Source organism: Trichosurus vulpecula, chromosome 6 (genome assembly GCF_011100635.1).
Source record: "Trichosurus vulpecula isolate mTriVul1 chromosome 6, mTriVul1.pri, whole genome shotgun sequence".
NCBI lineage: Eukaryota > Metazoa > Chordata > Mammalia > Diprotodontia > Phalangeridae > Trichosurus > Trichosurus vulpecula.
This window is the reverse complement of record NC_050578.1, coordinates 130,762,321-130,785,837: the sequence shown is the minus strand read 5'-3', so window position 1 is coordinate 130,785,837 and position 23,517 is coordinate 130,762,321. Positions and strand designations below refer to the sequence as shown.

Sequence of the window (23,517 nt, the reverse complement as noted above, 5' to 3'; positions counted from 1 at the left end):
TTGGGAATATACACACAGGGAAATAATGTGAAATAATGCAAAAAAGTTAGGGGAAGAGTAAGGTTCTTAAGGATACATACATACACACACACACACATTCTAAGTTGGTGTATATTCATATATTTGTTCAAGAGGCTTTTATATATGCATATTAATACAAAAATACAGGATTACAAAACAGTATAAACCACATATAATATTTGTTAGTTATTTTATCATAGATTAGAGGATACTTGAGGGAAAGAACCGTCTTCTACTTTTCTGTACAATCCAAAGTCATAATTCATAACTAATAGGTAGAATCTTTTAAATAAATATCGGTAAACATTACAAAGTATAGGGTGCTGTAATTGAAATAATAAATTATTTTCCCAGTTATTATATAATAAAGAACAAATTAAACATTATTATAGAATATTCTTATGAGCTTTCAAACTTTTGGTCTAGATCTTAGAACAGTCTGGGGTTCTACCCTATGCAATGATTAGCTAGTAAAAGGGATTTCCCACACTCCATTCCCTAATTAATTATAAAGGTTAGTGCAAATCTTTAAATGCAATGAATTTTTGAGGAGATTAAAGTACAACACTGTTTGTCCACTATGATGATTTGTTTCTCTTCACAGGAAGTTCCCAGAAACTTCCCATAGTACTGCTGGTGTATGTGGCTTACAGGATGAAAACCAAAGTAGATGCTTCAAGAACTGCCATTCAAAAAATTAAAATATCACTGCATCAGTTAAAGAATTTAGAAAAGTCCTAGCTTTTCAATAAAAAAAAAAACATTACTGGAACTGAAATAATGTGATTCCAAGTCATTTTTGGGTGGTCCATTATAGTTTAATTAAATGAATTTTATTATAGGACCATTTAGACACTACTTTAAATTATACCAACATTAACTGTAATTGCCTACCTAATAACCACCTACCTGATACTGTTTTAGGAAGGAGAGGTCTGTTGATTCATCTAAAGGGACAGAAGATGATGTGACATGGACATATGGATTTAGCTCTGCAATGCGATGAATTATAGCTTCAGCTCTGAAATAAAAATCACATAATTTATCTACTCAACGTAAGCTGCATATATGTTGCTAGAAAATCTCGAACCAAACACTTCAATAATGTTAATGAAATAAGAAACCTCATGGGAACTTTTAATAAAAAAGTTTAAAAGCATAGGAATTACAAGAACAACTTGATAAATACCTACTAACACTTAATGAGGCAGTATTGAGTAGTCACAGAATCTCAAAGGATATGCTCATAACTCTGTGAGACCTCTTTAGGTCGCTATTAAAACTAAATGGGTATTCCATGTATAAGGTTGGATTTTGAGGCTCTAACTGGTATGAGTATGATAAATCTTTCCTTCACCCTTCAGAAACATACATTCATGTGAAAATGCTGAAAGTTATGGACATGCAAACATACGTAGTAGAGAAATCAGATAGTAAAATTTGTCCAGACCTGTTTCTTCTATTTACAACATCATCTTCGCAGATAAAGAAGTTGGTTCCTAGATCCCATGCTTGGCATTGCTTTGTGTCATGAACTGTAAGTGCCTTCAAAAAAAAAAAAAAAGAAGCCATTTAAAAAATATAATGTTTACACACACACACCACCCCCACCCAATGTTGACGGGAAATAATCTTAAACCAGTTATAAGCAATTTAATGAACAAGGTTGTAACAAATAATTATTTGATCATGTACAATCATTCACATACCTTAATTCCAGCAAGAACAATATTCTTAGCTGAAATGGGAAGGAAAACAATAGATAAATATATCTTATTATCGGCAACACTCAAGAGAAGTGGCTAATTCATCATCTACTTCCTAGAGAATTTACAAAAATTCTGGGAGATGTATATGGGATAATCACTATCTGGTGGAACTTTTTTTCTTACTTTGAAGTTAAGCAAAATAAAAATTATGTTGAAAAAACACACATTTAAAATTCTGAAAAGTACTTTGGGACTTTAGTGTCTCAAATAAACAATAGAACAGAACTTACCAATTTCCACACCGAGTCCACCCATGCCACTTAAGAAAACATGGGATCTGGCCATTTTCTGCATTGCTGAATCTCCAAGAACATACCTCTGTCGACTACAAAGTAAGACACATATTTGGGAAAAAAAAAAAAAGTTTAGCAAGAAAAGCATCCTTTCTTTAACGTTCTAATATTAAATAAAGTATTTCTGAAGAAAGAAAAAACAACAGCCTGTTTCTATCCTCAGCTGAAGATTAAAAGTTCCTATGAATCACATTTCAACATGATTTAAAAGTCTTTTAATTTTTAAAACTAATAACCAAATCAAAAGAAATGGTAAAAAGGAACTTGCATGCATTATATAATAGGTAAGGAGTCTTCATTTTTAAATTAGTTATTAAAAGAAAAATAGAACATTTACAATTTTAAAAATATTAGGTATACTAAAACCAACAGGTGAAGGAGTTTAGCTACAAAACCTGTGACAGTATGAATGCTGATATGGTAGCAAGAGCACTGGATTTGAGGTGAAGGAACCTGTGCTCAAATTCAGACTCTGCTATGTTCTGTGAAAAGAGAGTTGGGCTATATGACCTCTGAGATACCTTCCAACTCTCGATCTGTGCTCCCATAATCCTAGGCACCATTTCTTGAAGATAATGGCCTTATTGATTCATTCAACTTAAAAAATGTTTATTACATGCTTACTAATAAAGTGCAGGGGCTAAGGAATTAAATCAGAGTCTCTGTCCTCAAGTAGCTTATATTTTACTGAGTGGTAGGAAACCCAATGTCACATAAGAAAATACAAAGTATATACAAAGTAATTTCAAAAAGGCAAGAGTACTTCTAACAAGGAGGAGGATCCTGAAAGACTGCAGCATGTGAATTGTGCTTTGAAAGAAGTTAGTGAATTCCAATATGAAGGAACAGATCATAGAAAGGATGGAGGCAGTAAATGGAAAGTCGTATGTGAAGAACAACCAACTGGAATAGAGAATATATGAAAATTAATAATAGGAAATTAGACCAGAAAGAGGATGGAAGCCGTATTGCGAAGGCTTTAAATGCCAAGCTTTGGATTCCATATGATTTATGAGTTATCCTAAAGACAATGGAACCACTAAAGATTTTTAAACAGAGAAGTGACAATCAGAACAGAGATCAGACAGATCAGAAACATCCATTTGGGAGCTGTACAGAGGATGGACTAGATGTGGAAGAGAATGGAAGAATGGGGATCAAGGAGGAGGAAGCTAGATTCCATGGTCCAATCAAAATGTATTTCTTGTGGTCCTCACATTCTATTTCCAAGACCTCATTCCTGGAATGCATTTACCTCCTGACTTCCCTACCTTCTAGATTCCCTAATTTCTTTCAAAGTATAGTTCATATGCAAATTTCTATAGGAGGTCTTTCCTGATTCCTTTAGCATGGAGCGCCTACTCTCCCCAAATTACCTTGTATTTATTTTGTATTCGTAAATACATTACGTGTCTTACATGTTTATGTTTTCTCCTTAGATAGGATGTAAGCACTTTTTGTGGTCGCAAAGAATTGGAAATTGAGGGGATCAATTGGGGAATGGCTGAACAACTTGCGGCATATAATTGTGAAGGAATATTATTGTGCTATAAGAAATGGCAAGCAGGATGCTCTCAGAAAAACCTGGAAAAGACCTACATGAACTGATGCAAAGGGAAATGAACAGAACCAGAACACTGAACACAGTAACAGCAATATTACATGATGATCATCTGTGAATGAATTAGCTATTCTCAGCAATACAATGATCTAAGAAAATTCTGAAGGACTTATGATGAAGAATGCTTTCCATCTCCAGAGAAAGAACTTATGGAGTCTGAATGAACATTGAAGCATACTTTGTTTTTGGTTTGTGTTTTCTTTCACAATATGACTAAAATAGAAATACATTCTGCATGACTGCACATGTATAACCTATATAAAATTTCTTTCCTTTTCAATGAGGGTAGGGAGGGAGAGAATTTGGAATACAAAAATTTTAAAAATGAATGCTGAAAATTGTTAATATTAAATAATTAATAAGCAGATTTAGACATCTTAAATCCTTAATTTTGGCCCTTCTTGAATCTTAGTATCTTCCCCCTGAGACTAACCCCAATTTATCATGTGTCTATCTTGTCTGTATAGTTGTTTACATGCTATCTCTCTTAATACTGCCTTGAGTGCAGAACTGGGTTTTTGGGTTTTTTTTTGCCTTTTTGAAAAAATTGTATTCCCAGTGCTTAGTAAAATGCCAGAGCAGGTGCTTAAGAAATGATAGCTGATTAAATTCCAGTGAGGGAAAATCCAGTAGCAGCATATTTCACTTTTGGTTATCTTTAATTGTTAGGAAAATTGCCCTTAAATCCTGCCTAAATCTTGATTTCTACTACTTCCATACACTCTCTTAGATTTGCCCTTTGGGTTCAAGAAAAAGTGTAATCCCCTAAAGACATAATAGCGTTCAAATACTAGTAGACAGTTATCATGTCTCCTCTGAATCTTCAGTTCTCTAAAAGACTCCCGAGTTCCTTCAACTGACGTTATGGCAAGATTTCACAATTCTAGTCACCCTACTCAGAACACTTTCCACCTTACTGGTACTGTCATTAAAATGGTTGGCCAGAACAGCACAGAAGCAGACTGATTGGAAGGAATACGATGGAGCTAGCACCTCCCCAGTCTGACATTATGTCTATCTTAATGCAGATGTCCATATACAGCTGACTCATAGTGAGCATTTAGTTTACTTAAAATACCCTGATTTTTCTTAGGGAAAGTGCTGTCTATCATGCACGGATGATGTGGGACTTCTGAAGCTGATTTTTTGAGCCCTATTTTGAAGTTATCGATTTACAAGACAGAACAGCCATTTCTACTCCTAGGCATGGGGACCTGTAGGTTCCATTAGGCATGATACTAAGTGTTTTACATATTTCATCACATTCTGATACTCACAACAACCCTGGAAGATAGGCACTATTACTACCTTCATTGTACACTTGAGGAAACTGAGAGAGACAGAGATTAAGAGGCTTGACAGGATCACACAGCAAATAATTGGCTGAGACTGCTTTTGAACTAGAGTCTTCCTGACTTCGTCCCGTATTCTGGGACCATTTTTTCCCAATTCTACACAAGCACATCCTGTTCCTTAGGGAGGAAAAGGTGGGAGGAAGAAGATTAAGCACTGAGGGTAGTTGGTCCTACTGTATCAGTACAGGCCAGATTTTGTGGAGGACAGCCTGCTTGCCTCCTGGCATAACTATCCCTAGTCTCAGCCTTTTCATGTCACCACTGCTATAGCCTGTTTTCTATAAGGAATGAAGGAATGAAAAAACATTTCAGTACTTACTGTGTACCAGACACTAAAAGAGGCCTGCGGGTGGGTGAGTATTCAATTACAAAAAGGCAAGCCCGACTTCATGGACTTTACAATGTAACAGATAACAAGCACAGTAGGGTGTTGCCTAAGGTGGGGAGTTTTGGTTTTAAGAGTTAATAGGATGGTGAATTGATCCATTACACAGCCAAATGATTTACTCTTTCCTAAAGCAGCAGTGTAATTGTTATGGGAAGACCTTTCCCAATTTTTGCTATAGAACTTCTGAAAATTGCTTTAAGATTTTACTAATTTTTATTGTTAACTACCTATGATACAACTATTTGAGGAATTTTCAACCATTTCACAATTGAGGTAACAGAAGGAGATCCCTCTCATCCCTAGCTTCACACTTTAAACCTGTAACCTTCCCCCCTCCCCATTAATACACCTTTACTCAAGTCTCTGAGAAAGTCCTTCTTGAAATGGTCAACATCTTGACTTATCCCTTAGATCTGGGAGCTTGCCTCTTTCATTTACTGCCATTTTCAATCTTTCCTTATATAGTGGTTCCCGTCTCTGTTTACTTCAGACATCCCCAATTCATAAAAACCTTCATCTGACCCTGCTATCCTCTCAGACTATATCATCCTTTATCTCTTCTCCCTTTTGAAATGGATGTCCTCCAGCAGTTTTCCCCCTAAACTAGCCTTTCCCATACCTCTTACTGTTGACATGCTATCTCTGGCATCTATGCTTTTGCACAGGCTGTCCCACATACCTGGACAACTACTCTCCTCACATCCAGCTCCTGGAATTCCTTGTTTCCTTCAAGATTCATATCAAAAGCCAACTTTTGCAGGAGGTCTTTCCTATCTTCCACTCTCAGCTGCCAGTACCTTCCTTTCTAAAGTTACCTTATATGTACCATGTATCTTGTATATATCTATAAATGTATCTGTCTGCATCTCAGTTCTAATGTACGAGATTTGTGGGAAAGGACCGTTTCATTTTTGTCTTTGTATTCCAGAAATTAGCCCAGTAGGTGTTCAACAAGTGCTTGGTGACTGACTGATTTCCCAGCCAAATTCTTGGCTATCACCTACACAAAATTGTAAACCAGTAGACATCAGTGGAGGGAGTAACTACAATGATAAAAATGAAGATTTTTAAAAAATTACTTAAATAGGGCATACGTAAGGATATACATATTTGAGATAAAGCCAGAGAGAGGAGCTTTGGGTTTTTAGCAAAGAAGAGGGCGGGATTATAAATGGCTCAGGGCATTTGAAATAGGGTAATGGTTCTGCAATTAGCTGAAAAAGGAGAGCCAATTTAAGTGAATGGTGAGTTCAATTGAAATGTCATTGGCAAAAGAGAGAAATAAAAATTGATGCTTGAACAGCCAGAGTGGGAGATGAAAATATGGGAATTATCCAAATAGAAGTGATGGTTAAAGCCACAGGAGTGAATGAGATCACAAGATCTAGCCCAAACAGAAGTCCCTTAAATATGTAACTAAACTAAAGGGAAAGCACATCACGGAGGAACACAGAAGTGGGACAAAGACAGAAGCTTAGGCAAAGCCATTCATCACGGACTAGATGAAGAGAGGAAGAGCTTGCAAGAGAAAGAAATTCACTGGAGAAGAATCAGGACATTGCGACATCATGGGGGCCAAGGGAGGAGAGAGAATTTCAAAGAGTGGGATGGTAAACAGCGTTAAATGTTACAAAAAGGTCAAGGAGCTCTAGGACTGAATAAAGTTCACTGAATAGGTAATTAAGAGGTCAGTGATAAACTTCAAGAAGCAGCTTCAGCTGAGTGGAGCTGGGTTCAAATACTCTCTCTTAAGGACTTAAGACCCGCGTGACTGATACTTTGCTTCTCTAGGCCTTAGTTTCCTCATCAGCAAAATGAGATGGCTGGGCCTTTGAGGGCCTGTCTAGGATTAAATCTATGATCCTAAAAATACCACAATGCAAAGGGTTAAATAGTGACTAGGTAGTGAGGTAGTAAGTGTAGATTCTTTTAAAAAGAAGTTTGGCAATAAGACAAGAAAAAAGGTAATAAGGGGGAGGCAGAGTCAAAAGAAGTTTCTATTTTTAGGACAAGGGTCACCTGAACAGTTTGTAAAAGAAAGGGAGGGAGCTTAATAGAAAGTGAAAGACTGGAGATAAATAGAAATGGCCCCAGACTCTTCAACAAGAGTGTATAAGAAGGAGGAATACAGTTTCAAACTCATGTTTGGGGATTAGCAGTTGGCAGATTTTGGTGGTAGTAGATTGAAATGGCTGATCTGAGAGTCAGACCAAGGGGTGGGGAACCTGCCACATGTGGCCTTGAGGCTGAAGATTCCCCACCCCTGCTGGGTCTAGGCTGAGTAAAGAAGCAAGTGAAGTTAGAACAGGAATGATGGGACTAGAGGAATAAAGAAAGAGTTCTGGCCCTTAGGGCATTCAGTCTAGGTGAAGAAGACTAATACCTATAAGTAACACAGATAAGCACAAGATAGTATTATAGAAGTTAAATTGCATAGATCAGTGCTTATAAGGTTGTAGAGGAAATGCAAATCAATGACAGCTAGACATAAAAGCCTTCTTAGTTTTGATATTTATCTTCTAAAGGAGGAAAAAACCTGAAAAACCTTCAACTATTAAAATATTCAGTGTTTTAAATATATACCACTGTTAAAACTTGAACTGTATTTCATCTGCCTTGGGCAACATTATTAATGTTACTTAGGTCACTTTGTTATATTTAAGGAAAAAAATGAAGATAGTTAGAAAAAAGTGAAATATCTCTGCCAGATAAAACACCTATTCTTCAAATAAATAATTTATACATTGTCTATCCGGGAATATTTATTTCCTTTAATGACCTGATCTGTTATATTCATGAGACAACAGCAATCATCTCACTTTTCTCAGACATCACCAATTAAAGCTAATGGATTTCCCGTAATTATCCTTTAGAATCCCACAAAATGGGGAAATTTTCTAAAAAGCCATCCTGGTCCAAACACAGGTCACATGATATTCCTCAAATGTGGCTCACATGAAATCTGAATGTAGCCTAGAAATTGATGTTATTTTTCAATGTGCATCTACATTTATATGCATGTATGCAAATTTTTAAAAAACAGATTTCATTTTAAGAATGCAACCAAGATTCAAGAGCAGCTTATATTCTTAATTTGCTCAACATTTTTCAGATAGTAGCTTAACTATCAATTGAAATTTCAAGTATATTTATGAAATTTTTAAATGTATGCCAAAAAAGTAATGCTCCAATTCTAATTTGAGGGAGAATTCTTCTGAACATTTGCAAAATTCGTCAGGTGTTCAGATTATGTCAATATTAAGAAATAGGCACTGTAATAACAAATGCTGTAATACAAACCCCAAACATTAGCTTTCTATGGGCTCTTACCTGTATAATGCATCATCAATTTCCATTGAGTCAGCTGACATATTGGGGGAATGTTTGTTTCTACTGCAAAGAAAAGATAATATCACAAGGGTAAGAAATGTTACTAAAGAATATTTAGAGCTAGTTAATAAGCATTTATTAAACTTCTACTACGGTCTAGGAACTGTTGGGCAGGGACTATGATTTCACTCAGAGAGAAATTTTGGATGAGGAAAGTACTAATGATGGTGGCCATCTCCGCAACTTAAAGTCTTAGAGAACTGCATAAAGTACTGAGAGATCAAGTGACTTGTGCAGGGTCACAAAGTCAGTATTTGTAGATGAGAAGTGGCATGATGTAGTGGTTAGAAAGTCAAGCTTGGAGGCAAGAAGAGCTGGGTTCAAGGCCCACCTCTGATACTATACTTAAGTTTTAAAATTTTAATTTTTGTAAGTCTAAAAAATCCCTTTTAAATGTATATATTTTTAGCACAAACACATTTTTATTTCAGCTGAAGTATGGTTTGAATTCTTCAATTTGATATGTTTTAACCTTGGGTACTCAAAAGCTAAGTTAGTAAGACACCAGACCGTAAATCCTACTAAGCTCAAAACTGAGGAACAGTTCCAGCAAAAGATTGTTTTCTGAAAACCTGACTAAGGTAAACTGAGAAAGACTTAATCCTAGATTGGCTACTGGGTAATGAATGTTTTGGCCACAGTACCTTTCAACAACCATCTATTTACCTGGAATAAATACAATCTGGGTTGATGGATACCAATGATATATATTTTTTGCCTATTGAAGAATTAGCACTTTTTCACTGAAGGAGCAACTAATATTCCCTACATGATGATAAACTAGGTCTTAAAGAATTATAAAACAGGATTAATTACTAGTTTTTAAAAAAGTGTTACCAAATAGGCTATTACATTCTAGGTTTTCAGACACTCATGATTAAATCAAGGTGTTTATAAGTCTGTGTCATTAAAATATAATATTGCATATTTTCATTTAAACTGTATTCGATCAAAATCAGGTAATTCTTGGATTAACCCATGGATTTTCAGTAAAACCAAAGGTTATCATTCACCACAAATTTCCTCCCTAAAATGAACTTACAATTTCTTCATCTGTTGTAAAATAAAAACTCATAGAAAAACACACACTATAGACTTCCCTGATACTTTCCTTGCTAGTATCCTTTTAATTCTTCCTATCCTACAAAAAGTGAGGACTAATGGGCAAAGTTTAAAGATGGAAATGAGGAAAAGGTATGTTCAAATAGCTCTTCCATTGAATGGTTTTAATTCTTCCATCTATAGAAAATTTACTTCACAAAGTTATTTCAAACATCTGTGATACATCAACACAGATTACCAACTCCTCTATAATTTGATTTTAAAAATTCCTGTAGCCAAAAAGGTCATCGCCTTGGGCCAACTTTGTGTTGAGCTTTTCCAAACTGAGCTCAGTAGGTCCTCCAAGAACAGTTTATCATGAACTTAATACTCCTAGGGAGTTGGTTTGAGAATTATAACTGAGTGGCCCAAAACAATGTGAATTTTTCAAAGATGTAGGTAGCACTGTGAATGTAGCCTTGGGTTTGGAGTCTGAAAGCCCTGAGTTCAAATTTTGACTCAAACACTTACTTAGCTGTGTGACCCTGGGCAAGTCACTAACCTCTGCCTCAGTTTTCTCATTTATAAAATGGGGATAGTAACAGTTAACATGTGTAAAGTGCTTTACAAACCTTAAAACATTATGTAAATGCTAGTTATTTGTAGTAGTAGACTACAACTACTACAAGTAATACAATGATTATTAGTCTATCCTCTACGATTGACTTTTGCAGGGCTCACAACAAGATTAGGGAATAGGGACTGGACCTGTAATTTCAGTGCTACTGGGAGCTCCCCAGGGAGGAAAGTCCCCCTACCACTGCAGGTAGGCACCTTGTGAGCAAGTCACAGAGAGTTGCCCAAGGCAGTGGTATCAAAATCAAACAGAAAAGGGGGAGGAGAAAGGCGCCATTAACTAACTGTACATGAGAATCTCAGCCAGTGCACATCAACTCAGAAAACCACACGTAAGCATTATCGATGTTCTACTGTATTTTTATTTGTTTCATTCAATATTCTCCAACTACATTTTAATCTGTTAGGTTGTTTGACACCTCTGGCCTAGAATATGGAGAGGTTAAGTGACTTGCTCAAGGTCAATGTTTCCTTCTGTTTGGGATCATTCTGGCCGTCAACTACAAAGGAGTGCCTAACATGTAGGATTTTGAATGTCCTTGGTTTGGCCATTTAGGATACATCACCCTCTTCGCCATTCACTCCTGCGCCTGTTTCTCTTGCATAAGGAGGAAAGCCTTCCTCTCTCCTAAGTGTAAAAGATTCCACTGAACCCACAAACCAAACTTATCACTTAATTCATCAGATGTTTTGATACGACGGGATTTGTACGGTGAGAATCTTCATAGAAAGAAGACCGGATTCAAGACTAATTTTTAGAGGCAGAAAAGGAAGATACATATGACGAGACAGAGGTTTCCACCCGAGGCTAGGGCTGGCCGGCTGGCCCTCGAGGGGCTTTCCTTCTGGTCCCCACAGTGGGGGAGGGATGTTAGAGATGGATCCATTCGTGTGATCGCTAGGCCTCCGGGCACTCCTTCCTGAGGTAGCACTTTTGTACGGAGCACCCATTTTACAGAGTGGCGGAGGGGCCGAGGGGGCGCCCGGGGGCTGGGGCTCAACCCGGGTGGAGAGCGTGGCCGGAGAGGCCCGCGCCCTGGGGGCAGGGGTGGAGTCCCGGCCGGGATCCCGGGCGCATCCTGGAGGGTCGGAGGGGCACTTTCTCCTCAACCGATTTCGGGGTTGGTGAGCCAGCAGCTGCCCCGCCCCCCTCTGCTTAGGCAGCATCTCCATCCCCCCATCCCCCGGCCCGGCCCGGTGCCTAGTGCCCAGTTTTCCTCTTCCGGCCTCCCGGGGTGAGGGGTAGCGAGCCCGGAGCCGTGCCGCCGCTTCCCAGCTCCTGCCTGCCCACCCATGCCGGTCTCCCGCCCGCCTCACCTGCTGGTCCCCGCCGGATCTGCCCAGGACGTTGCGGCTACCGCCTCTTCTCCCCCAGGCGGTGGGAGACAGTCAGCTTCCTCCATCTCCGCTGCTGCTGCTGCCGCCGCCGCCGCCGCCGCCCAAGGGAGGCAGGGAACGGGGAGGGGCCTCAGGGGTCACGGGGGCGGGGACAAGTGACGTCGTGGATGGGACGGGAGCTGCTTCCGGCTTCCGGCAGACTCTGCTTCTGGTGCGTGGAGCGTGTGCGTGTGTGTGTGTGTGTGTGTGTGTGTGTGTGTGCGTGCGTGCGTGCGTGTGTGTGTGTGTCTGTGTGTGTCTGTGTCTGTGTCTGTGTGTCCGTGTCTGTGTCTCTGGGTGTGTCTGGGTGTGTGTGTGTTTTGGGGGAAGTGCCTCTCTCTGTGTTGAGAGGGAGCGTGTGTGTGTGTGTGTGTGTGTGTCTGTGTTTTGGAGGGAAGTGCTTTTCTCAGTGTTGAGAGGGAGTGTGTGTGTGTGTGTGTGTGTGTGTGTGTGTCTGGGTGTCTCTGGGTGTGTCTGTTTTGGAGGGAACTGCTTTTCTCTGTGTTGAGAGGGAGAGTGTGTTTGTCTCTGTGTTTTGGGAGGGGGAGAGGGAACTCCAGATGTGGGGACACTCCCCTCCCAAATTTAGAGCTAATAAAGTCAACAAGCATTTCTGAAACACCTACTATATCCCAGCCATTGTGCTAAGTACTGGAATACAAAGACAGGTAGACGGTTTTGGTGTCAAGGAGCTCACAGTCCTATGGGGTAGACGGCTACGTACAAAAGAGTTATATATAGGACAAATTGGAAATAATCAACAGAGAGAAAAGTGCAAGAGAGTTATGAAAAGGCTTCCTGAAGAAGATGGGATTTTAGCTGGGACTTGAAGAAAGCAAAGAAATGGTTCTGAGCAAGAGCATTTCGGGATTAGGGGACAGCCAGTGAAAACTTTGCCCAATATTTTCAGCAGCTGCTCTGCCACCTAAATTCTTAAGAGTTGCTTAGAGGCACTGAAAAGTTAAATGACTTGCCTAGAGTCACACAGCTAGGAACTATCAGGAGTCAGGAGCATATGAGTTGTAGAGGAAGAATCAATTAGACTTCACAACTGATTAGCTATATTGAGTAAGGGAGAATGGGGAGACCTAGGCTAAATTCATATTATCACTGAGACTCTAGTTTTCATGATTCCATAGTTAGACAAAGATTCTTTGGTGAATCTCTTGCATCCAGACAGCCTCATAGATCCTCATATTACTTTCTTTGAGAGTTTACTTTATGTGTCACCAAATTATATTCTGGAGTTGTGTACATGGAATTGTTGGCAGATGCTGAGGGCAATAGGGAAGTAGTAAAAATTTTTTCCCTCCACTTTTTTTTTTGGCAGGGTAATTGAGGTTAAGTGACTTGCCCAAGGTCACACAGCTAGTAAGCATGTCAAGTGTCTGAGGCCACATTTGAACTCAAGTCCTCCTGATTCCAGTGCCAGTGCTCTATTCACTGCGCGACCTAGCTGCCCTGCTTCTCTCCACTTTCAATCGAGTAGAAAAGGTAAAGATTAACTCTAGCTAATATTTGGCTTTTCTGAAGTTCTCATACAAAGGTATTCCCCAGAGGAACTTCAAGCAAATCTTACCCCTAATCCATCCTTAAAGCACTATCCACTACTGGGTATCTGAAATTCTCTCAAGTTCTCATTAACCTGGTGAGTTGCCACAAGCCAAGCCTAGCCCAGCTTCCCCTGTAACTCTGATAGCTTCAGTTGTATATATTGTTCTTAATATGTGACCAGAAGTTATTGTCCTGTCTCACTATTAAATGACACTGATAAAATTAGGAATTAAAAACGATACAAATGTTAAATCTCATCTAGGGTTGGGGAACTTGTGGCCACAAGACCACATGTGGCTCTCTAGGTCCTCAAGTGCTGCTCTTTGACTGAATCCAAACTTCGATTCCAAGCAAATTGATTTGTTCTGTGAAGTTAGGATTCCGTCAAAGGGCCACACTTGAGGACCTAGAGGGCTTTACGTAGCGTCCAGGCCCACTTCTGGATTAGACAATGCCACCAACTCTAAATCATAATAGAAGACCACCATCTTATATTTGTATGATAATCTTTAGTTTACAAAACACTTTCTTAAGTATTATCTTACTTGATCTTTGCAGCTACTTGTGAGGCAAGCAGGGAAAATATTGTTACCCCTATTTTACGGGTGAGAAAATTAAGGCCCAATCAGGCCTTAGATAGAAAGCCACCCTAGATCATCAACCTGCTGGTGCTCTGCTAACTTAAGAATAATGCAAACCCCAGGCAACACACATAGACCAATGGGACCCTGCAAAAGGACATTGCTCTGCAGGACAAACAAAAAAGATAGCGCAAACAAAAAGATTGATCCAGTGACTGCCATCCCTGATTTGGAACAGGCTGCATGCCTCACTCTGAGGGAAGAAGGAGCAACCCACCCACATCCACAGGGTTCTACATATGATAAAATTCCTAAAACCCCTCTGGTTCATTGCTCAGTACTACATACTTACTATTGTATGGCTGGTCAAATTACTTAAACTCCCTGAGCCTCAGTTTCTTGACATATAAAATAAGAGGAATAATAAACTCTTACCTCACGGGGTTGTAAGGATACTCACGGAGGACCAAGTATGATAACTTATGTAACACTCTTTATAAACTTTAAAATGCTATATAAATGTTTGCTATTATTTTTTATTATTGCTAATATTATTATTATTAATACCACAATTTCTGAGAACCCACAGTATGATGAGATTCCTTGTCCAGATAGAGATTACTAGCAATGGATAGTTTCCATCTATTGGCTTTTATGATCAGACACCTCCAAGATGAACTCATAATATAGGTGTAATTGCTTTAATGACAGTCTCACTTAACTACATGTGGACCACGCATGCCAGTTGATTAGCAATACTGAGGGCACCAGACTGAGATGTCAGCCAAGTGGCATGTCCAGGTTAGTGGCTGTTTTTCCACCAGGAGAAATTCATCACCACTAATGCTGGCATACTATTTTAGCTGCCCTCATCATGTTTACCTCCTTGGGTGAGAGGGTATCTTCTAATCCAGCGGTGGGAAACCTGTGGCCTAAAGGCCCCATGTGGCCTTCTAGGTTCCTGGTTTCGGCCTTCTGACTGAGTCCAAGTTTTATAGAACAAATCCTTTTTATTAAGGGAGTTTGTTCTGTGAAGTTTGGACTGAGCCAAAGGGCCACACTTGAGGACCAAGAGGGACACTTGTGGCCTCGAAGCCGCAGGTTCCCCATCCTAATCTGATGTAAGAGTTAAAAGCAACTACTTCATGAGATTGACTTAACACTTCATCTTTCTTCTCCATATCTTTGCACTGGCTGTCTCCCCCATGCCTGGAATGCTTTGCCTCTTCACTTCCACCTCTTTATTTCACTGGTTTTCTGTAAGACTCCCTCAAGTCCAACGTTCTGCCACCTCTGCTGCTAATGCCTCTGAGATTACTTTCTGTCTACTCTGTACTTATCTTGTATGCACATGATTTTTCCTCTATTAGAGTGTATACTCCTTGAGGGCAGGGACAGTGTTTGACTTTCTTTGTATCCCTAACACTTCGCAAAATGTAAGCACATGGTAAAAACTTAATGAGTATTTGTTGACTAATTTATTGACTGCTTTATTGTGCAGTATGTAGCCGTGTCTGCCCAAGCAGATATATCATTTGTACATAAACTCCTGGAAGTTATATCACTATATCAGGGCAGTGGATGCCAATTGCTTGACCCTTTATTCTTTCAGGTGCTACTAGTTAACTTTTGCCCCCATAATCATGAGTGTCTGGCACATAGTAGGTGCTAATAAATTTATTGATTGATACTTATTTTGTTTATATTTCATATATGCTCATATATAGACATACATATACGTATGTATGTATCCCCTGACAGAATATACACTTCTTGAGGGCAAGAAATATACTTTGTATCTTTTTATAACTAGCACTCAACATGTTTAATAAACGATTGTTGATTTGTCAATTACCATAGAAGTGTCAGATTTCAAAGGTTGCTCTTTTTCTAGTGGGGCTCAGTGTTATGTCTACAAGTCTTGGAAGAAGGTTCTTCAGTTGAGCTGGTGCTATAGTTTTAAATAAATAGAAATTCCTTCCCTAGTATCATACACTTTAGAGAAACCAGGGACCAAATATTTACAAGAAATCAATTATAGATTAATTAAAGCATTTATTAGCATTTACAGTGATTAGACAGATGTTACACAGATTTTACTGGGATGAAGACTCTGATCACAAGCCAGAAGTATTTTGATTGAAAGAAATATTATCTGCCATTATTAATACTAAATATCATTTTCTTTTTGAAACCAATGTCAAAATTTCATCTCAATTTCATTCCAAGCGTTTTGATATTTCCCTTATCTAATGATCTGATGGTCAGTATAAGTAAAAATTAATGGTGTTCTTTGTAGTTAAGATAGCTTCTTCTGTGAATTTGAAGTAAAGAGTAAAGCTTACTCTTTCCACAGGAAAGTGGACATATACCTGCCACCCATTTAAATGTCTGGAATCAGGGGAAAAGGACAAATTCTAAGAAATGGCTTTCAAAAATTCAAGTTAATGACTTAGTAGCCTTCTGCAACATATGGATATTGTGCTAGGTGCTGAGAATACAAGGGTGGAAAACAGTGCAATGCCTATTCTTAAGGAGTTTATAAACTAATAAAATTTCTCTTATTCAAAAGTGACATATTACTTTGATGTAAATAATTTAAAACAAATTTGAGTGCAAATAAGCATGAGTGTGGATATATGTGATAAATTAGCACTTTAAAATTAGCACTAAATAAAAATTTAGCAAATACAAAATTAACAGAAATGGCATCTTCCCTTTCAATTATGACAGCATGTAACCACAATAATTATAGGAAAGATCTATCAATAATAAATATGGAATATGTTGTGTTTAGCATTTGACTAAAAAAAACCCTAAATTTACATTTTTGGATATGAACTCTAATTTTTTCCCAAATACCACAAGTTCATTTTGCTAACCAGGGACACTAAAAGATTCTATAGAGCTTTTAATTTAGAAACTTATTTCTTAAAAATAAGAAATATTTCTGAGTTAATAAAGAGAAATTAAATTAAATTTTTTTTTAGATTTTTTTTAATTAACAATGTCATGATATATCTAACTCCCTGGATGTGATGCTATCTGTGAGTGCAGCATTAGAAGAACACTTAAATGGAGATTCTGAATAGCCCTTTTAAAATATATTAAAAAGTAACTGATAACATACTTGTTTTGAGTATCATGATCTGTGCATTAAAAAGCAGATAAGATATGTTTGTCAAACATATCTGAGACTTAGGGATTTTTCCTTTTTCAGAGGCAAAAATATGATCATTGTCTTTTTAGGATTTAGGAAAGATAAGTTGTGCTTTCCTAAACTTATTTAAGACAATCTGATTAGTTATGCCTCACCTACATTCTTATATCAAAGAGTGAAGACCCAAAAATAATTGGTTTCACTCCACATATTGTTATGATGACTTTTTTTTTTAGTGCTTTAAGGGTTATTCAACAAAGATTATACAATACAAAATAATGTAGTGTAGATTATTCAAAGGATGATTAGGGATAATTAGAGGAAATTAAGAGAGAAAACTTATATAGTATTTTGTGCTCAATTTTTTAATAATACAAGTCTATGATTCAAAAAATTTAAAGATCACTGGTCTTTAAAATCCTGCCGTATACAGTTTATGTGTGTGTGTGTGGGTGGGTGGGTTGCAGATGGGGAGGAGGGAGTTTGGAATGAGGAAGGATTCCAGTTTGACCTGATTTTAGGTTTGCTGTGGAGACAGCCAGACCAAAGGTTCTCTTTCCACTCTTGGCCTCTTCTTAGGGCCTATTCTCCCTGTGAATTTTGCCTTAATTAAAAGCCCAAAAAATACACAGACAATTTTGCCTGTTTTTTCTTTTAAGGAGTTAACACACAGTTTGACAAGGAGAGTCACGATTCAGCCCCAAGGAATTAGTACAAATGAGGCTAGACAGATTACCAGTACCAGACGATAAAGCTAGTCTGCAAACTGAAGAGAAGTCTTTGAGCCACAGCTGGAAAGAAGTGGCTAGGAAGAGCCTAGAGTCATTGGGAAAGTTGGACCATGAAGGGTGTAGCTCCTTCTGTGGCTTGATCTCTTTAGATCTTTTAATTTAGTCAGAGGTTGAATTTAACCTTGGTTGTCACAGATGCCAAATTTACATCTGAATCTTAAAGCGAATCTCAGGGGAGACTCTTTCCCAAGGGCTGAGTTTATTGCAGCCACCACAGTCACCCATCATCCCTTAATCTCTGTAGGGCTTTAAAAGCACTTTTACATATAGTGCTTCATTTTGTTAAGAAACATCATGATATAGCAGATGAAATTCTAGACTTGTCATCAAGAAGGCCTGATTCCAATATGGCCACCGAAACCAGTATGTTATCTTGGGCAAGTCACCTGACCTTTAGGTGCCTCGGGTAAGGCTTTGGGACTAAAGTATATACATATACACATGGTTCATCTTTGGAGGAGATCCTTCACATATTCTTGTGTCTTGTTTGAGCCTCATACTTATAAAGTAGGCTCAAACTTATATAGTATTAAGTAAATATATTCAAAAAGTTATTGTTTTCAGAGGATTCGAGGAAGATGGTGGAGTAGGTCAGAAAACTTTAGGGTCTCCAAATTTCCTCCACAAAAAAAGACAGAACACTGCCTCAGAGCAGTAGAAATAAATAGAGGGTGAAGCAGTTGTCTTCCTAAGACAATTTAAGAAGACCCCGGGAAAAGACCCAACCTCCAGGGGGCGGAGGTTTGGCCTGAAAAATCAATAAACAACAAGCTGTGTGGTACCTGGGTTGAGAGACATCCTCAGCCTTAGAAACATTCACCTAGCAGATGAGGGATGGGGGTGGGGGGGGGTGGGAATGCCTGAGGACTAGATAAGAAAAGATTGAAGGACCTTCCACTGCCAAGGGATGCCAAGCAGAGCTCTGCTGACCAGATGGTCCTGGGCTGTGGCTGCAGGGATAAGGACCTAGCACACACCTGATGAGTGCCAGGAGCAAGGGGCAAGGATCCTGTTGGCTATGGGCACTTGCAGTTGAGCAGAGACTCTGGTTTCAGTTCTGGGAAGAGGGCTGTAGTTTGCAGCCACTGGAGGGATGCAAGGGAGCAAGATTATTTGTGGAACAGTGTAGTTGAGGGCCCTCACAGTGGCTTAGCAGTAGAGAGGAGAGCCCAAGTTTGGGCCCTGAGACAGTCCTGAGAAAATAACAGTAAGGAGGACCTGCTAAAAACTTCTAAATAATAATTGCTAAAAACAAAGTAACACAAAAATAAATAAATAAAAGTGAGTAAGCAAAGGAGAAAGAACTCAATTATAGAAAGTTATTGTGGGGATAGAGAAAATCTGGGTTCATATTCAGAGAAAGATGATGCATCTAAAAAAGTCATTCCTTTTTCAATGAGAAACATCAAATGGTCCCAAGCACAAAAAGAGTTCTTGGAAGAACTTAAAATGGATTTTAAAAAACAAATAAGAGAGATTGAGGAAAAAAATAGAAAAAAAAGAGAAAACCAAGAAAATTATGAAAAGAGTCAACCAACTGGAAATAATCAAAAACTTAAGGAAGGAAATATTTCTTTGAAAACTAGAATTTGGCAAAGGGAAGCTAATGATGTTCTAAGACACCAAGAAATCATAAAACAAAACAAAAGAAACAAAAAATAGAAGAGAAAGTGAAACATCTCATCAGAAATAAACTGCTCTAAAGAACATATTGAAGAGAAATAATATCAGAATAATTGGACTACCTGAAACTTATGATAAAAAAAAGAATCTGGATACAACATTCCAAGAAATTATCAAGGAAAATTGCCCTGAAGTTCTAGAACAAGAAGGCAAAGTAGAAATAGAAAAAATCCACCAATCCACCTTAAAGATATCCCCCGAGGAAAACTTACAGAAATGTCATAGCCAAATTTCAAAGCTCCTAGGATAAGGAGAAACTGTTGGAAACAACAAGAAAAAGAAGCAATTTAAATATTATAGTATAATAAGGATTACACAAGACCTATCAGCCACTACATTGAAGGACTGTTGGTCTTGAAATACTTTGTTCCATAGAGCAAAAGAGCTGGGGTTATGACAAAGGGTAGCTTACCTAGCAAAATTACATATAATCCTAAATGGAAAAAAAAATATATTTAATGAACTCAAAAGACTTTTGAGTTTTTGTGACCAAAAACCCAAAACTTAAGGGAAAATTCTACATAAAACATTCAGGAGAAATATAAGGTAAATGTTAAATGCCAATTATATGGGACTCAATAAGGTCAAATTGTTTACTTTATATATGTGAAAATATTAGCAATCCTTTTATGATTATCATCATTATTCGGGTAGCTCAAAAGAAAGGCATGAGCTGAATTGAATATGATGGGATGATTCTAAAAAAAATAAAGCTAAGGAGAGATAAAAAGGAGTAATTATACAAATGAGGCATAAAAGGAAAAAATGATATAGAAGAAGCTAGTAGGGGGGAGGGAGGATAGGGCTAGAACCTTACTGTCATTGGGAGTGTGTTAAAGAGGGAATAATATGTATCTAGAAAGGTATAAAAGTCTCCTAAATTCAGAAAGAAATAAGAGGAAAAGGGGATGGAGGCAGGGAGAGGGTAAAGTTGGGAGTCTTAGAGGGGTGAGTAGGTTAAGGAACAGGAAGGTATGGTAGCAGGTAGGAGTAAAGCAGAGGAATAAGGAGGGATAGGGTAAATATGGTGAGAAGGATAATGAGGAAAAATGGGAAGGAGGAAAATACACAACAAGTAATTGTAGCTTAGAATGTGAATGGGATGAATTTACCCATAAAACAGAAATGCATAGCAGATTAAAAATTTGAATTCAACAATATGTTGCTTTCAGGAAACATGATAAAAATGAGAGATATATACAGAGATAAAGGGCTGGAGTAGAATTTAGTATGTTAAAAAAAAGCAGGGATAGTGATCACGATCTCAGACAAAGTTAAAGTTAAAATAGATTTAATCAAAAGTGAAAAATAGAGAAACTACACTATGTATCAGCATTATTATTCAATATTACTTTAGACCATTTAAAATATCTAGACAGTATAAAATACCTGAGTACATGCCTGCCAGAACAGACACAGGAACCATATGAACATAATCATAAAACACTTTTTATACAAATAAACTCAGATCTAAATAATTGAAGTAATATTTATTGTTCATAAGCAGGTAAAGCCAATATAATTTTTAAAAAGGCAATTTTACCTACCTAATCTACTTATTCAATGTCATCCCAATTGAATTACTAAAAAATTATTTTACTGAGTAAGAAAAAATAATAAAGTTCATTTGGAAGAATAAAAGGTCAGGAACTTCAAGAAACCAGGGAAAAAAGATGTAAAGGAAGGAGATTCAGCAGCACCAGGCCTCAAACTATATTGTAAGGTAAGAGCATTGTTGAAGTATAAAAAGGATAATTTCAACTATTTTAAATTAAAATTTTCTTGTGTATATAAAATCTATCTAGCCAAGAACAGAAGAAATGCAGAAAATTGGGGAAAAAAAACTTTAATAGACAATCTCTCAGATAGGATGTGATTGATGTGGAATATTGCTGGGTGTAGGAAATGATGAGTTGGTTGATTTAGAAAAAAACATGGAAAGATTTGGACATATGAAGGAAGGGGCTATCTATCTTCAGAGAAACAGATGATAGAAGGAAATAAGCATAGCACAGTCTTACATATATGTGTTTGAGGGTATATATGTGTATATTTATACATATATATGTATATATATCCATGCTTAATTGTAGCCTTCTTCGGGGGGGGAGGGAGGGAAAAAATAAAGTAAAAAGTACACAGCAGAGAAGAAAAGAAAATCAACAAGAAAGCAAAGCTCGACAGCCTTGAAAATAGTATGTAGTATTTATTACATAGGTTTTCTTAAAAAAGAAATTTATTATTTTATATTGAATCATCTCTCATGATCTGCTGTGTACATTGCAATTTTTTTCTCTTCTCATTTTGTATTTGTTTAAAATAAAAAAAAATTACAAAAGAAGTTATTGTTGAGAATTTTAAGAAACCGATTTTCAGTTCTGATCTGACTTAACCATGGTTATTTAGACCCAGCCATTGTTTTGGTTATTTGGAGATATCCAGAACAAGTGAATTTGTTCAAAAATACATATGAAGGAGTGGGTAGGAATAGTGTACCCCACTGATGACAGAAATAGGCAGAATTGGGAACTGACATGGCAAAGGAAGAAAAGACTTTGCACAGGGGTAGAGGTTAGAGAAGGGAAATCAGGAGGCTTCTTGAATAGTCTATAAGAACTGATTACAGTTAGCAGTTTACTTTCCATAACATCACATGCTTTGGGAATATTTGCATTCTTGTTAAACTAATACACTTATTGTTCTGGGTATTGCCCCAAATGAATTTGAAGGTTTTTTTAATAGTTTAAAAAATTCATTAAAATAATGGTCTGTCTTTGATGTTTTTTAGTCTTTTGTAGTGTATTCTTCTGCTCATTAAATATACCAGTCAGCCTCTTTCTATTTACTTTTTCAGCTGTGGGTAACTTGTTCCTTTGTGTACAAGATCTTGAATAAAAGAGGAGTTGTTATAAATACATAAGAAATATAACAATCAAGGCAATATTCAAAAGATTATTAGTTAAGAACTTTGACCACTATAGATTGCACAGAGTATACTATTGTTCTCCCTTTGGAAATTAGTTTTGGAATATCAAACCATCTTTTTGCTTGGGAGTTATTCCCTCCATTACGATGAGTTCTTTTAGATATTGGCCTGTAAATTATTAACCATTATGTTGTATAAGTAGGTGTCTTTCTTAGTTTTATGAAGTGAGATAGTGAAGTTAAAACCAGTAATATTGAAAGGACATGGTTTAAAGCAATGCAGAAAAAACAAAGTATCATCTAAGTCAGGGCTGTCCAAACTGTGGCCTGCGAGCCACATGCAGCCCACAGTGTGATTTATGCAGCTGCCTACAAGCATAGAAATTTACATAAATGCTTTAGTAAATGCTGATCTACGGCAGAGCTCTCACAAAATTGGCAAATCAAAATATATTGTCTGTTGTTTCAATAAAAACCTAAGGTTGGACAGCCCTGATCTAAGTGACATACTATTCTTGTATCCTATTGATCTTTACTGATAGCTCTAATAGATTATACAATCCAAGAAATGTTGTATTTTCACTTGTGGTAAGTTCACAGCTTTTTAGGAAGGTAAGATGATTTTCTTATGCCCTGTGACATGTCATTGATGGAAATTAAGAGAGCCTCGTATAGCTTTCACAGGCCAGGAAAGTATAAAGCAGTTTATCTTTTGCCCAAAGGCAGAAGTTTCTTGCACTCAAGGGGAAAAAAAATAAACTTGTGATATCTATTGGCATCATGTGGTATATATTGATAAGTTTGATTTCACCAATAAAATCAGAACAGCCTAAAATTGGGGTTAAGGTTACGGTGTGAATGGGTCCTATTGACTCTATTACTGACATGATACTGTCATCTTCCAGAAGAAGAGAATATAGCCTAAAAAAGTG

The 23,517-nt window shown here is 37.5% G+C and overlaps 1 protein-coding gene across 1 annotated transcript in view; it reads right to left on the bottom strand.

The window, feature by feature from the left end:
• The window catches only part of UBA6 (ubiquitin like modifier activating enzyme 6), a 67,722-nt gene extending 55,744 nt beyond the window's left edge, over window positions 1-11,978 (bottom strand). The window contains exons 1-6 of the mRNA XM_036763104.1: window positions 11,832-11,978; window positions 8,778-8,840; window positions 2,021-2,115; window positions 1,731-1,759; window positions 1,472-1,566; window positions 931-1,042 (exon numbers count right to left, since the gene is read on the bottom strand). Coding sequence (XP_036618999.1) covers window positions 931-1,042; window positions 1,472-1,566; window positions 1,731-1,759; window positions 2,021-2,115; window positions 8,778-8,840; window positions 11,832-11,917 — 480 coding nt within the window. The 5' untranslated portion in view covers window positions 11,918-11,978. The remainder of the gene's footprint in view (window positions 1-930; window positions 1,043-1,471; window positions 1,567-1,730; window positions 1,760-2,020; window positions 2,116-8,777; window positions 8,841-11,831) is intronic.
• Window positions 11,979-23,517: the final 11,539 nt, after the last annotated feature.